Source organism: Emiliania huxleyi (genome assembly GCF_000372725.1).
Source record: "Emiliania huxleyi CCMP1516 unplaced genomic scaffold EMIHUscaffold_248, whole genome shotgun sequence".
NCBI lineage: Eukaryota > Haptophyta > Isochrysidales > Noelaerhabdaceae > Emiliania > Emiliania huxleyi.
Window position 1 is genome coordinate 18,603 of NW_005200188.1, and position 13,293 is coordinate 31,895.

The 13,293-nt window shown below is 62.2% G+C and overlaps 6 protein-coding genes across 6 annotated transcripts; 5 read left to right on the plus strand and 1 right to left on the minus strand.

Moving 5' to 3' along the window:
• Positions 1-4: 4 nt before the first annotated feature.
• EMIHUDRAFT_237302 (hypothetical protein) lies at positions 5-551 on the minus strand (the record flags this gene model as incomplete). The annotated part of the gene is made up of 2 exons (XM_005778279.1): positions 5-79; positions 153-551. 2 exons carry the CDS (start codon positions 549-551, stop codon positions 5-7), a joined length of 474 nt encoding a protein of 157 aa, XP_005778336.1.
• A 1,062-nt stretch (positions 552-1,613) lies between these two features.
• EMIHUDRAFT_237304 (hypothetical protein) lies at positions 1,614-2,390 on the plus strand (the record flags this gene model as incomplete). The annotated part of the gene is made up of 2 exons (XM_005778280.1): positions 1,614-1,778; positions 2,118-2,390. 2 exons carry the CDS (start codon positions 1,614-1,616, stop codon positions 2,388-2,390), a joined length of 438 nt encoding a protein of 145 aa, XP_005778337.1.
• Positions 2,391-5,118: 2,728 nt separating this feature from the next.
• Positions 5,119-5,683, plus strand: EMIHUDRAFT_237306 (hypothetical protein; the record flags this gene model as incomplete). Its single annotated transcript, XM_005778281.1, has 2 exons — positions 5,119-5,531; positions 5,671-5,683. The coding sequence occupies 2 exons, from the start codon at positions 5,119-5,121 to the stop codon at positions 5,681-5,683; spliced, it is 426 nt and encodes a 141-aa protein (XP_005778338.1).
• A 148-nt stretch (positions 5,684-5,831) lies between these two features.
• EMIHUDRAFT_237307 (hypothetical protein) lies at positions 5,832-6,721 on the plus strand (the record flags this gene model as incomplete). The annotated part of the gene is made up of 2 exons (XM_005778282.1): positions 5,832-6,472; positions 6,586-6,721. The coding sequence occupies 2 exons, from the start codon at positions 5,832-5,834 to the stop codon at positions 6,719-6,721; spliced, it is 777 nt and encodes a 258-aa protein (XP_005778339.1).
• Positions 6,722-7,343: 622 nt separating this feature from the next.
• EMIHUDRAFT_367182 (hypothetical protein) lies at positions 7,344-9,364 on the plus strand. The gene is made up of 7 exons (XM_005778283.1): positions 7,344-7,547; positions 7,638-7,805; positions 7,923-8,167; positions 8,290-8,362; positions 8,450-8,491; positions 8,560-8,703; positions 8,774-9,364. The coding sequence occupies exons 1-7, from the start codon at positions 7,383-7,385 to the stop codon at positions 9,071-9,073; spliced, it is 1,137 nt and encodes a 378-aa protein (XP_005778340.1). The 5' UTR covers positions 7,344-7,382; the 3' UTR covers positions 9,074-9,364.
• Positions 9,365-11,266: 1,902 nt separating this feature from the next.
• Positions 11,267-11,524, plus strand: EMIHUDRAFT_49264 (hypothetical protein; the record flags this gene model as incomplete). The annotated part of the gene is made up of 1 exon (XM_005778284.1): positions 11,267-11,524. A coding segment is annotated over one exon (258 nt), but the record flags the coding sequence as incomplete, so codon positions are not given.
• Between the last annotated feature and the right edge of the window lie 1,769 nt (positions 11,525-13,293).

The window sequence follows — 13,293 nt, forward strand, 5'->3', positions numbered from 1 at the left end:
AGCCTTATCCACGTTCGGGCGAGCGCGCGGCCGACGACGACGGCCAAGACCACAGCGGCCGCCCCGCACCCGATGCCCACTGCGACCGCGAACGTACTCGAGCTTCCGTCGTCGGCGGAGGGCGGCGGCGGAGAACGGACCGGCGGCATCACTGGCGGCAATGTCGAGCACGCAAAGGAGCGGGGCCCCGAGCAGCGCGAGCTTTTCCACTGCCACTCGCCATTCTCGTACACCTCTGTGCACACATGCGTCTGTTCTTCGGAAGGACTGCCGGGCAGCCAGTTGGTGAAGTTCAACGGTGTGCCATCGACCCACTCGAACTCACTGGATGACTCCGACCGGTGCAGTCCGAGCCAGAAGTGGACGCGCCAGCTTCTGTTATGCGACGCGAAGACGGCCTCGAGCGACTCCTGATCTGCGGCGCTGCGAACGATAGCGAGGCTGTAGCCGAGGCGCTCGCAGTGTAACCGCGCGCTGTCCCACTCCATGACGGGAAGGTGCACGTCTGGGGATGGAGACTTCATGTCCAGTGAGAGGATGTATCCTGTCATTTTCGGGTGTATCCGCTGCGCCTTGCGAGCGCCGTTCCCACCGTCGTGTGCAGGTGTGTATTCTTTTTGGAGCGAGTGACGGATTAAGTCGTGTGAAAGAGCTGTGAATGCGAAAGTAGCGAAATTAATTGCCCGCCGCAGGCGAGGAAAATTTTCAGGGTTTTTGGTCCCCTACGCCGAAGAAACAACCGAAGAGATCGAAGATCTCGGCGGGCGCGCGGAGGACGCGCCAACGAGGCATGCCTGCAGCATCCAAACGAGGCGCACGGCGTCGCTCAGCCGTGTCCACGCGGCTTCGCTCCTGTCCTAACCGGCGCCATCTGGGCGGCTGCTGCGGAGCTGCTGCCGGCGGTGCGACAACTGGCCGACAGATACGACGCTCAGGGCACCCGTCGCGGCGATCCACCGGGAAAGGAACATCGCGTGCGCACGTGATGGTGGTGAGCTCGGTCGAAGGTGGTGGGCCAAAAACGCGAGTAATAAATAAATAAATACAACGGACATCCCAAGCTAGGGCTGGGTCGAGGACAGACACGTCCCCACCTTTGCAGGATTTTGCAAAAGCGAGGGGGGGAGGGCGCATCGCCGCGCGGAGAGGGCTGGGCACAGGGCACAGGGGATCTCTCTCGCATAGGATATGCACTCGGCGGCACGAGGGCAAGGCTGGGCGTCCTATGTTTGTGCTCCCCCCCGGACCCCTCGCTCTCGGGCACTAACCATCTGACCACTCATCGACGGGGCTTGGCGAGCGGCCGCGCTGCGGGGCAGGGCTGGTGAGAATGGGCTCTGGCCACTCGCCCGTGCGGTTGTAACCCCGCATCTGTCGGACAGAGGCCTCGACCGCCCCTCGCGGCAAGCTCTCGAGCATCTCGAGCAGCTCGCCCGCCGCCATCGCCGCCTCGAACTGCTCCCTCATGCCGAGCGCGCCGCATACCCTGCGGACCGCCTCCTAAAAAAAACGCGAGTAGGTACGGCCGCGCGAGGGTGTGCAATTCTTTTTAGACCGACGTCTTTTTTAGCCATCCAGGAAGGAGGAACCGATCTCGCTTAACGATCTCGTTTATGGCGCCGAGTTTGCGACACAAGTGCAAGGAAAGGTCTGATTTTGCTGTCGAGTACACGATGGGGGATGCCCCCTTTGCCACCGCGCTGGGCTTAGAGACCTCAGCATCCGGCATGGCGTCCTTTGCGAGTGGCTGGGGCACGTCTGCTTCTGGCCGCTACTCTGTCGCGACGGGGGCCGATGCCGTCGCATCCGGCCTTGCCGCTTCGGCGCTGGGCTTCATGACCCAGGCGGAGAGCCAGGCTGAGACGGTGGTCGGGCGTTACAATGCTCTCGCCAGCTCACCCTCTGCGGGCTCTTGGGTTGACACGGACGCCGTCTTCCGCATCGGCATTGGTGTCTCCAACGACAACCGCAGGGACGCGCTCACAGTATACAAAAACGGCACCGTCGTCATCGGCGGCGACATCATCGCCACCAACTTCGTCTCGCCCCCGTCGCCGCCGCTCTCGCCCCTCTCGCCGGCGCCTCCTAGCTGCTGCCCCTCAACTACGGATGCCGAGGAGAGGGTCGGTATCCTCGAGCAGAAGCTAGCGGCCCTTGAGTCGGCGCACGCTGAAGAGCGTGCGGCAACGGAGAAGAAGCTTGCCGTGCTCGAGGCGTCGGTGGCGGCGCTCCTGCATGGGGACGGCACAAGTGCGGCCGTACCAGGGCGGTGTGGGCAGGCCACCGATGTCGACGCCATCGCCTCTGCGGCTACCGCGCTCTCGCTTGACGACACCGTGGGGAATCACACCGATGACTTTGCCGAGCGGCGATGCGGTTCGGCACTCTAGTTGTGGAGGAGGAGGGCGGGCGGCGCCGAGCGGCCGGCGTATTTTCCGGCCAGGTCGACGAGGGTGAAGGCGTCGATGAGCAGCAAGCCGCCCGTGGGCAACGCCAGGGCCACGGCGGGTCCTGGCGACCTCGTTCGAGGGAGGCCGGGGTGGCCAGGGCCATTATTGCGATTCTGCGTAGCTTGTCCTTGGGGGTGTTTTGAATCTCGTGTGTCGAGGTTCGTATTCGTTGTCGTGTCATAGGAGAGGAGAGAGTGGAGATGTTTTGTGCGGGAAGGCGCCGCTGTCGGCGATTCACCGCCGCTCGTTCCCGTCTCTTAAAGCTGGCTACACCGTCGAGATGCGCACATCGAGGCGCTCGTGGACGAGGGAGACGTCGCCTCCTCTTTCGTACCGGGGCACTGTTCGCGCCGGAAGGCACCGCGCACTGCCAAGTACATTAGCCTTCATCTCTCCTACCGCCGGCCGGGAGGGCAGCCTTCGCCATCGCTGAGTGAGATTGTCCTCGACACGTTGGCACCTGCGAAGTAATGAACAACATGCAGTACGTCATATGGCGCTATGACAGCCCTGCGATGGGCGTCCTCGACGCAGACGAGGCGGAGCTCATCTGCGCGGCGCAGATCGCCGACTTTCTCTCTCTCCCTGCGCGAGTGGTTGCGCCACCGTGGATGAGGCATATGGGCTGGGCAGGGGAGTTGGTAGAGCCGTAGAGGAGGTTGACTGAGGGCGCGAGGCCGCCAATCGTCACAGTCTGCTGCTGACTGTCGGTCGCTGACTGGTTGCGCATCGCGCTGGCCGCGCAGCGGCCTTTAGAAAATTTTGGCCGCAGGCCTAGTTTTGGAGAAGATCAAATAATGAGCGCCGGTGAGGCTTTGAGAAGCTGCCGTTTGCGGCTTCCTAAGTCAATTTTTCGAGAGGAACGTTTTGGCTTAGCTATAACGGCTCCAAAGTCGCGCGATCATCGAGTTTTGAGTCAATAATTATGAAAGGAAGGGGCTGGCGAGAACCAATCGATTCAGCGTGCTCTGAAACGCCCAAAACCGTCGAGTTTTTCGCGGTAGGCAATAGAGCCCTTAATATTTGATCTTTCTTGGCCACGGCCACGATTACCCGTCACTCGCTCTTTGCTTGGCCGTACATCAGGACGGGGTAGGTAGGGTAGGTCTGGGCCCTCCCGTCGGGTTTTTCCCTCTCTTCACGCTGGAAGTTTCACAGCAGAAAAAGAAATTTTCCGCGGAAATCACGATGTCAACCCTCCCCAAATGGGTGATCTGATGCTTGTAGGGCTTGAGAGTGGCCTGCCATGTCACAAGAAGGATTGTGGTTGCAGGAGAGTACCACCAACCATCACTCTAGTTGGTATAGTACCCCACCTTCACCGATCGAGTGATTTCTTTTTTAGTTTCCCATAAGTAAGGTAGGTAGGTAGGTAGGTAGGTAGGGGCACCGCAGGGGCCGGCCAGGTTTTTGCAGAATTTCGTACGGCCAAGCAAAAAGAATACACACCTGTCGTGTGTGTGGAGGGGGAGTGTGGTGATGTTGGGAGTGTGAACGCCCTCCTCATGAATAGATAGAGAGAGAGAGAGGGAGAGACGTCTCTATCCTAGCGAGATGTCTGTGTGAACAGGGACATGTGCGGGACGTGTCAGGCCGGCTTGCTTATTGCTCTGTTTGTCGGACGTCCGCTCAACCGCGGCTTGGCTGATGTAGTCTTGCTTGTATCGTTCCTGTACGCCTCGGTACAGACCCTCGCTCCGTGTACAGCTCTGAGCTCACTACAGGTGAGTGTGACTCACTCACACTGCGTTGTCCTTTCCGCTTCCGCAACGAAAACCTTCCGCTACGCTACATTCGCGACGGTGCTGTAGAGAAAAAAGGAAAGGAAAACAGACGGGGTGCGAGAGGCAAACCGGGTTGAGCCCAATAATCATGCGGAAGCTCGACAAACCGTTGGACTTCTTTTGCTCTAAACTCGACTACTGTCCGGCGAGTGCTGCGGCTGGTGCGGCAGAGGTGAGAGGAGGATGAAAACCGAGACCCGAGTCGTAGCTTGTGCGGATATCGCTGAGCGTGAGAGGGACCGGATCGGCAGCAGCATGGGCGGCCGCGTCAGCGGCCGGAGAGGCCGGAGAGCCATCCGACGGAGGCCGGTCGTGCATCGGCGCGTCAGCCGCAGGGGCCGGGGGGGCGGCGGCATCCATCGCTGCGGGTCGCTGCGGGCCGACGATTGTGGACTGATCGATCGTGCCGGGCGGATTTCGGCTGGGACGTTCTACGTCAAAAGAACGATAATGGCGCCAATTTCTTCTTTACGGCGCTTTTTGAAGAATTCTTCGGCAGCACATCATCCATGGGAGTTCGAGAGGTGACGCGATGTGGAAGATGTAGGAAGGGGCAACCAGTATGTGGTGTGAAAACCCCTATTTGGTGCGGCGGCGCAGAGTGCGCCGAAACGGCGGAGAAAACGGCGCACATTTGCGCCGGCGGCGCAAAGTGCGCCGTTTGCCGGCGCAGAAAACGGCGCACTTTTGCCCGCACCACATACGCGTTTTGCATGGTTTTACGCGCCCCACCGCCGGCCCAGACCGCCGCCCGGCCCGCCCGTCCGCCCGCCGCCTACGGTGCCCACCCCGCGCCCCCGGAGCCCGAAAACGGGGCGCCGCGAGCTCGCATACGCCGAGTTTTCCTCGAAATCACACCACATACTGGTTGCCCCTTCCTATATATGTTGTCGACCGCCTTCATCCTCACCTCCTTCGTGCTGACCGCCTCGGCGAAGCTGGCGATCATCGGCGAGTACCACGGCGAGTATAGTCCTTGCAGCTTCCACCAGGTCGTCGTGACGGAGACGGAGTTTCGCGACGCATACCTTCCGAATCCCGACAGTGTCACCAACATCACGCAATACGACAACGACGAGAAATACTTGGTCGGCCAGAACATCGACTGGGAATATGCGAAAGACAAGTGGTCGCGCATCGACTGGGAATATGTCGAAGGGAAATTTACCTACTGCCGCATTGTTTATAACGCCGACAACGAGACGGAGGCGAAAAGTTTTGCGAAACCTAAGATTGCGATCAAGAACTCATGCGGAGGCTTCCCGTGGTCAACGATGACTTCGGGGTTGGCGACTCTGTGCCCGCCGTCCCTGCCCCCCCCCTCTCCGGCCTCTCCGCCGGCCTCTCCGCCCTCCCCCGGTGGCGGCGGCGGCGGCGATGGCGACGATCCCTGCTTCTCCCGCGACACGCACGCGTGCCGCCTCCTCGACCCCAAGGCGCGCTCCCTAGGCGGCGAGTCGGACTAGCGAGGCGCCCATTCACACCCGTGCCCCGTGCCCCCTCCCCCCCCCCTCCCCCCGCCGCCCAGGCCCCCGCCGCCGAGGCGTACGCCCAGTGCTTCCTCGGCGCCGCCGGCGACGCGGCGACGCGCGCCCCCATGTCCGAGCTCGCCGCGGGCGACACCGTGCTCTCCGACGCGGACACCGCCGCGCGCGTCGTCGTCAACCAGCACAAGGTCGAGGACGGCAAGGCCTCGCTCCTCATCACGCTCACGCACGCGCGCGGCTCGCTCGCGCTCACGCCCGACCACGTGCTCGAGCTCGACGGCAAGTTCATGCCTGCGCGCGAGGCGCACGTCGGCGCGGCCCTCTCCAACGGCGCGGTCATCGAGGCCATCTCGCACTCGCGCGGCGGCATCATCAACCCCATCACCGCCACCGGCAAGATCCTCGCGGCGGCCGCCACCGGCGAGCCCGTGGTCGCGGCGACGGGCAACGAGTGGCTCGCCGACGTGATGCTCTCGGCCTACCCGAAGTACACCCTCTCGTACACGCTCGCGGCCGCCTTCCCCGCCGCGGTGCAGGCCTACTACGACGGCGCGCTCGAGCCGCTCTTCACCGCGGCCGTCCCGCACCTCACCAAGATCAAGGCCGCCGCGCCGGCGCCGCTCGTCGGCGTCATTCTCGTGGCGGGCGACGCGGCGCTCGCCACCGGCTTCGCCGCCTACTCGCTCGGCCTCAAGGGCGTCGCCACCCTCGCCGTGATCGCCGTGGCGGCCGCGCGCAAGGGCAAGAAGCCGTGAGGCGCGCGCGGCCTGGCCGTCGGAGGTTTGTAGCCGCTCCGCCCTGCTTCCCGAGCTCTGCGACGGTGCACGCACACACACGCCCTTGCCCCCCGCACTCCACATTCAGCCCCCGCATACGCGCGCTTTCGTCTTCCAACATCAAGGTGTTCGAGCCGCTCTCCTCGCTCGAGCTCGCCGCCGCTGTCGCCGTCACGGCCGCCGCAACCCTCGGCGCGCGCAAGCTCGCGGCAGGGCGCAAGTGATGGATGACCGGGATGAAGGCCGCGCGCGCATCCAGGGCCAAGGGGTGGGAGGGAGGGAGAGGGCGTAGCCACTCGTCTTGGCTGCTGGCGGCACACTCTCTCAGGCACGATCGGGGAGCGAGAGAGAGGATAGGGCCGCGCGCACCCAAAGGACGGGGGGGGGGGGGGGTGGTCGCCGTCGCGGGCCAAACGTGAAGCCGCGTGCGGCGTCGCCCATTGGCATTGCCATTCCTTCCCTCGTTTGGCGTGACTGTTATCTTTCTTTGAGCGCGAGCGAGATGCATAATTACAAGACTCAAGAGCCCGCACCATCATTATACTGATTACAATCTCAATCTGACATTTGCCGTGACCGCGTTCCGAGGTCACGATTTCGGCGTTCTCGTGTTGACCACTATGGGTGTGCCTCTGCCTGGCACTTCTGGATCATGTCTCTCGGTGTCCTAGCACCCCCAGGCGATGGGTTTCACGGCCCCGTACCGCATGGGGCGCAAGGCCTCGCGCCGCGCGTGTGGTTCAAACTTTGTTACAACCCACAGTCAGAATAGGTCAAATTGTCCAAATTTGGGGTACGCCCGTAACAAGGAAACAACGGAATTCGCCTCTCTCTGTGCAGCGCCTGGACTGTGTCAGCGCCTCTTTGCTTGACCGCCCTACCTGCATGTCGGCAAACGGGAACAAGCCGCACCCCGGCGGGCACGTGCGCCCGGCCTCAAAAGCCGATGTTGGAAACTACACGCCGACCAACATTCTCGTCACGGGCGGCGCGGGCTTCATCGCGTCTCACGTCGTCATCGGCCTGGTGGAGAAGTACCCACAGTACAAGGTGTGCTCAGCCCGCGCCCGGATGCCCTGTCGCCGGCGCGGCTCGGCACCACCCGACGGGCGCGTGGGCGCTCTCCCGGCGGCGGCGCAGGTGGTGTGTCTGGACAAGATGGACTACTGCAGCAGCTTGCACAACCTCGACCAGGTCAAGGACAAGCCAAACTTCAAGATGGTCAAGGGGAACCTGCTCTCTGCGGACCTGATGAACTACGTCCTCGAGACCGAGCAGATCGACACCATCATCCATGCCGCCGCGCAGGTTGCCCTCCCCATCCCCTCATCTACCCGCCGCGCCCGCCACACCGCCACACTGCGCCCCTCGCAGCGGGCGGCTCACTCGCTCACGCGCGCGCGCGCGCGCGCGCCCACTTGGCAGACGCACGTGGACAACTCGTTTGGCAACTCGTTCGCCTTCACGGAGAACAACGTCCTCGGCACGCACGTCCTCGTGGAGGCTGCGAAGAAGGCTGGCATCCGCCGCTTCATCCACGTGTCGACCGACGAGGTGTACGGCTCCTCCTACTCCGAGGAGCCGAGCCGCAAGGAGGGGGACGTGCTCGAGCCGACCAACCCGTACGCGGCGACCAAGGCAGCCGCCGAGAACATCGCGCGATCGTACTGGCGCACTCCGCCCCGCCGCCGCGCGAGCCCCCCCCCCCCCCCGAGCTGCGCCGTCCGCCTCCGCACCCGCCGCCTCCTTACCCGCTGCCTCCTTACCCCCAGCCCCCCCTCTTCGCCGCAAGGTACTCGTTCAAGATGCCAATCATCGTCACGCGCGGCAACAACGTCTTTGGGCCGCACCAGTACCCCGAAAAGGCGCGCGCCGCACGCCCGGCGCCCCACCCGCCGCGCCGCCGCGCCGCCGCGCCGCGCCGCGAGCGCTGCCCGCCGTCTGTCCCTCAGGTGATCCCCAAGTTCGTGCGGCGGCTCGTCAACGGACTGCCGGCGGCTCGGCCGCGGCGGCGCTCCGCACCCGCCGCACGGTTCTGCTCACGCCCGCCCCGTCCGAGCAGGTTTGCATCCACGGAGACGGCTCCAACTCGAGACACTTCATCTTTGTGACGGACGTCGCTAACGCGTTTGACACGATCATGCACAAGGGCGTGGACGGCGAGGTGTACAATATCGGCTGCGACGACGAGTTCACCAACCTCGAGGCTGCGGGCGACGCGCACGCGCAGGCCCCGCGACGCGCCCGCGCGACGCCCGCCGCGCGCCGCCCTGTAGGTTGCGAAGAAGCTCGTGCAGGCGGTCACGCCCGGCATCAGCGACGAGGAGGTTGCCGCGCAGATCACGCACGTGGAGGACCGCGCCTTCAACGACGTGCGCTACTACATCGACTCGAGCAAGCTGCAGGCGCTGGGCTGGAAGTGCCAGGTCAGCTTCGAGGAGGGGCTCAAGCGGTGCGTCGACTGGTACAAAGCCGTCGACAAGAACTGGTGGCCGATCGGGACAGACTCGGCGCTCGCCCCCCACCCCGTAAAGCCCAAGGACGCATCACCGTGCGAAGTCATCAAGGGCAACTGACGAGGAGTGAGTCTGCGGAGACTGCTGGGCGTGGGACGCCAGGCGCGGTGGCTGTGGCACATGATTGGTCCCGTGGCACGTTATTGGTCCGCTGTGCGGCGTGGCGCGTGCGGCGGCACGCACAGCTCAGGTGCGGGGCCGATTGCGGATTGGCGACTACACACTACACTGTGTCCGTGAGAGTGGACATTGGAGGGATTTGGCAATTGCCAATTGGCATTTGCCATACGGCCGGTGTACAGTCTCTAAGGAGGGCGGGAAAGATTGATTCTCGCCCTGTCTGTAACTATTGATATTGATTATTGACAGCATCCCCTCTAGCTATTGACAATATATTGACATATTGATCGCTGATTTTAACCTCCAAGCTCCAAGAGCACCAAATGTGTCGACATTTCTCAAAGAATCTCATCGGAGTTCGGACGCCTAGATGTGGGGGCTGAAATCGAAAAATCACGAGTTCAAAGCGATTTTTATGCGATTTAAGCGATTTTGAAGCGATTTGGGCCCGTTTTGAACGATTTAGAGCCATTTTTTCAAGGCCCGGGAAGCGGGATGCGGATGGGCGCGCCCCCTATTGGTATGTTGAGTCCAACCTGACGCGGTCCTGAGACCTGACCAGCCCAGGCCCAGCCTCTCCTCTAACTATTGCAACATATATTGATATTTCCCGCAAGTACAGTCACGGGCGCACTTGGTCCTAAAACGTAAAATAAACGAGAAAGAAACGAACAGACCGAACGCAAGGGAGGGATGGGAGGACTAAAAGAAAGGGACGGCACGCCGCCACACAAAGGGAATTAAAGGGGAGGAGTGTGGTGAGCCGTCGCCCACCCTAACCCTTGGTCGAGCGTCTGCGTCTTTCTCTCTCCCTGTTCGCAGTCCCTCGCCGATTCTCGCTCTGCAACCTTCATGCCACCTCGCGGTCGTCCCACTCTCGTCGTTCTCCCTCCTGTCGTTTCCTCCTCTGTCGCGTCGTTCTCGTCTGCCTCGTCCTGCGACGCCGCCGCCGCCTGCCGATCCCTTGCTCTCGCGGCTTCTCCCCGCCTTTCGTCGCAGCTCTGCCCTCCTCGCGGCATATTTTGGCCCCTCGAGTTTATCGAGCTCTCCTCGCGCAAGGACGACTCTTCTGACGCCCACTGCGATCATTTGCCGCCAAGTCATATCGTTGCTCAGGTCCACTCTCTCTTCGAACACTTGTACCTCCACCGATGATGTTGGCTCTGGGGTCCCCTTCGGGTGCATCGTGACAGCTGACGACGGGATTACCACTGGTGTTTCGTTCTCCTCGGAGCCTTCTTCCCCGGCTTCCCCCCGTTTGGCTCTTACTACGTTCATTTCGTTCAGCGTGGCTCACCCTCCATGCCGTGAACAGGCGCTTTATCCATCCTACGTTCTTCTCTCGCTCCTCTGCCCGTGCCTTGGTCTTGTCGTTGGTTTCGCACCCATGTCTGTATGGCGATCGAGGCTGCCTTCCCCACTTGCCACTACCTGTAGTTCACTCGTCACCTCTCCTGCGAGCTCCCCTCTCTTTCTTTCGGGTATGGAGTCCGTGAGTGCGGGCAGCGTGCAGGCAATCACGGCACACGGGCGCTATTTTGTCGTACTCTTCTTCGGCGAGCGCTCCAAATCTAGACCCCATTGCCTTTAAGGAGGCTGCCCTCGCGCGTCTCAACACAAACACGAGTTGTTTGGTATTGCTAAAAATCTCTCTCGCGTCTCATGATGTGTGAGTGTTAGAGTTGTTTGGTATTGCTAAAAATCTCTCTCTCTCGTCTCAGGAATGCGGCTGTGTCTTGGGATGGCGGATGGGAGGACTTGGTCCCCAAAAAGCCGTTTTTTTTCTCGCAAAAATGTGTTGCATGAGCTCTGGCGAGTAGAGGCCCCGCCCACCCAGGGTACCCCTCTCGAGGGACCCATTGGGTCGCTGCTCTTTACAGGTCTTCGGGGCCCCCGGGAGGCCAAGAGACCTCGAAAGGGCGTGCGTGTGCCTCTACTCGCCGTATGAGCTCGTGGTTCGTGGCCGCCTTGATTGCGTCGGTGTGCGAAGGCAGCAGCCCAGCCGTGCTCGCGGGCCCACGTGCGGCGCTGCAGCGCCGCCGCGGCGTGCTCAGCGTGGCGGTCCGGCTCCGTGGCGGCGTGTCGCAGCTCCAGTCGCTCGAGGAGTGGGAGACCATTCGCAACGAGGAGTCTGATCGGCTGGTCGTTCTCGACTTCACGGCCACGTGGTGCGGGCCGTGCCAGCGGATCGCGCCTGCCTACGCCGAGATGGCTGATCACTATTCGGATCGTGCGCTGCTCGTGAAGGTTGACGTCGACGAGTTGCCAGAGCTGGCGGCCGAGCTTGGGGTGTCCTCGATGCCGACTTTCCTCTTCTTCCGCGATGGGGAGCAGGTCGACATGATGCGCGGGGCGGATGAGCAGGGCCTTCGCTCGCTCATCGAGAAGCATACCGCGCTCATGGCGACCCGCTAGTACAGGTGCAGGTGACTGTGCGCGTCATGATGTGGTGATGTCATCGAGAGGGGGCCGCGAGCCGTCGCCAAGCCGGGTGTCAAACGCGAGGATCGTGCAGCGCAGCACGAGCTTTCGACGATCCGAGGAGGGTGAGAGTTGAGGCGCTGCGTCTCTTTCCCGTTGTGAGAGAGAGATTTTGCTTTTTGTCCCGTTGATGCACACACCCTGAGTGGGCGTACACATCACTCAGGGCCACGTCCCCCCTGTCGCCCCCCCCAGCACCCGCGGTGCCAAGGGCTTAACCAGCGCACACACAAAAACACAGACCGCACGACCGCAGGCGACAGCCGACAGCAGAGCCAGAGGCGGGCGGGGGGGGGGGGGGGCGGGGCGGGGCCAGGGGGGTCGAACGTCTAGGCCGCACACCGTGGCACTATGTGACGACTTGGGGAGGCGTGCGACCGCAGCGCGCCCGCCGCAGGCTCGACGGGGCGCGCGTGTCAGCGAGAAAGTTGCGGGCGGAGCCACATACCCGACCGTTTTGGAAGGCGAGTCCCCCGCGCCACGGATGCTGGCCGCCGACGAGCGCGCTCGCGCTGCTCGTCAAAATGGCGGCGGTGGCGATTGCCAGGCCCCCGTTCCAAATCCGAAGAGTTTTCAGGTGGACCATCAATAGTTACCGAGATATGGCCGCTCAAAGTCTGAGACCTGTCACAAAAGTCTTTTCACTTTTGAGGAAAAGTGATGCACGTATTGGGAGCGCGACTGCCTGGCGCTCCGCTGAGCGCTGTACCACAAGGATGTGCTGACTCGATCCTACCCCGAATTCTCTCTCTCGAGTTCTTCTACCCCCACGACTCGAAACACGAAAATGTGACAGGACCATCGGGTCCTTCAGCCACCAAAGTGAGATCACCCGAGAGCAGCTGAGTCTGGCCTCTGGCCTCGCCTCCCTCTCCTTCAGGCATTCGTGGCATCCTATGGGTCGTCCAGAGTATCGACCTCTGGCTTGTCAGCCAGCCCCACTTTGAGGGCGCCATGAAGTACAGCGATCGCCATCTCGCTGGCCTCTCCGCAGGCCCCCCCCGACCGCGTCGAACTCATCGGCGCGGGCTCTCTCGGCTACGGGACCGGCCCCAGCTTCGGCTGAGGGCTGACAAGCTGCCGAGCCCAAATCACTGTGGTAGTCGTGATTTCTTGTTGGTTTTCAAAAATCTCTCTCTCTCGGATGCCAGTCCGGGCCTCCGCGGGAGTCGCCCATGGAGTCGCCCTACATACACACACACACACACACACGTCGCCCTTCGAGCCGCGTCCCGTCGGTTACTCCCTTAGTGTAGGTAAACCATAAAAGTAGGTTTGAATTCGTCCACGTAAGGCTTGGTGAGTGGTTGGGGTGGCCTCAGGCATCCCCAAGGGAGCCGCTGCGGTGCCATATAAGCAGCTTAGTGATTGTCGAGACTTTAAAGTATTCGTGTGAAGATATCGCAAACAGGACAGACGCTACTATGGTCACCAGTAAACCATAATTCGACTTTGAGGGATCATATCTCAAAAAGCCGGGAGATAGCATAGCCTTATTGTTGCATATTATGCCACATAAGGTCAAACTTGACCCCACAAGCATCAAGAACCCGATGCTCCGGCTCGACTGTGCCGGCACACTGCCTCCTCGCGCCGGCTGCTAGCAGGCCGTCGCGGCCCGTGGTGCACCAGAGAGAGAGGTCGACACGTTGCCCCCGCCGGCGAGTCCGCGCGGCTCA

Excerpts from the sequence above, each read along its gene's own strand:
- EMIHUDRAFT_367182 (XM_005778283.1), top strand. The coding sequence starts at position 7,383 with ATGTCGGCAAACGGGAACAAGCCGCACCCCGGCGGGCACGTGCGCCCG. Across the intron at positions 7,548-7,637 it reads AGAAGTACCCACAGTACAAG|GTGGTGTGTCTGGACAAGAT; the intron begins GTGTGCTCAGCC and ends GCGGCGGCGCAG. Across the intron at positions 7,806-7,922 it reads TCATCCATGCCGCCGCGCAG|ACGCACGTGGACAACTCGTT; the intron begins GTTGCCCTCCCC and ends CCCACTTGGCAG.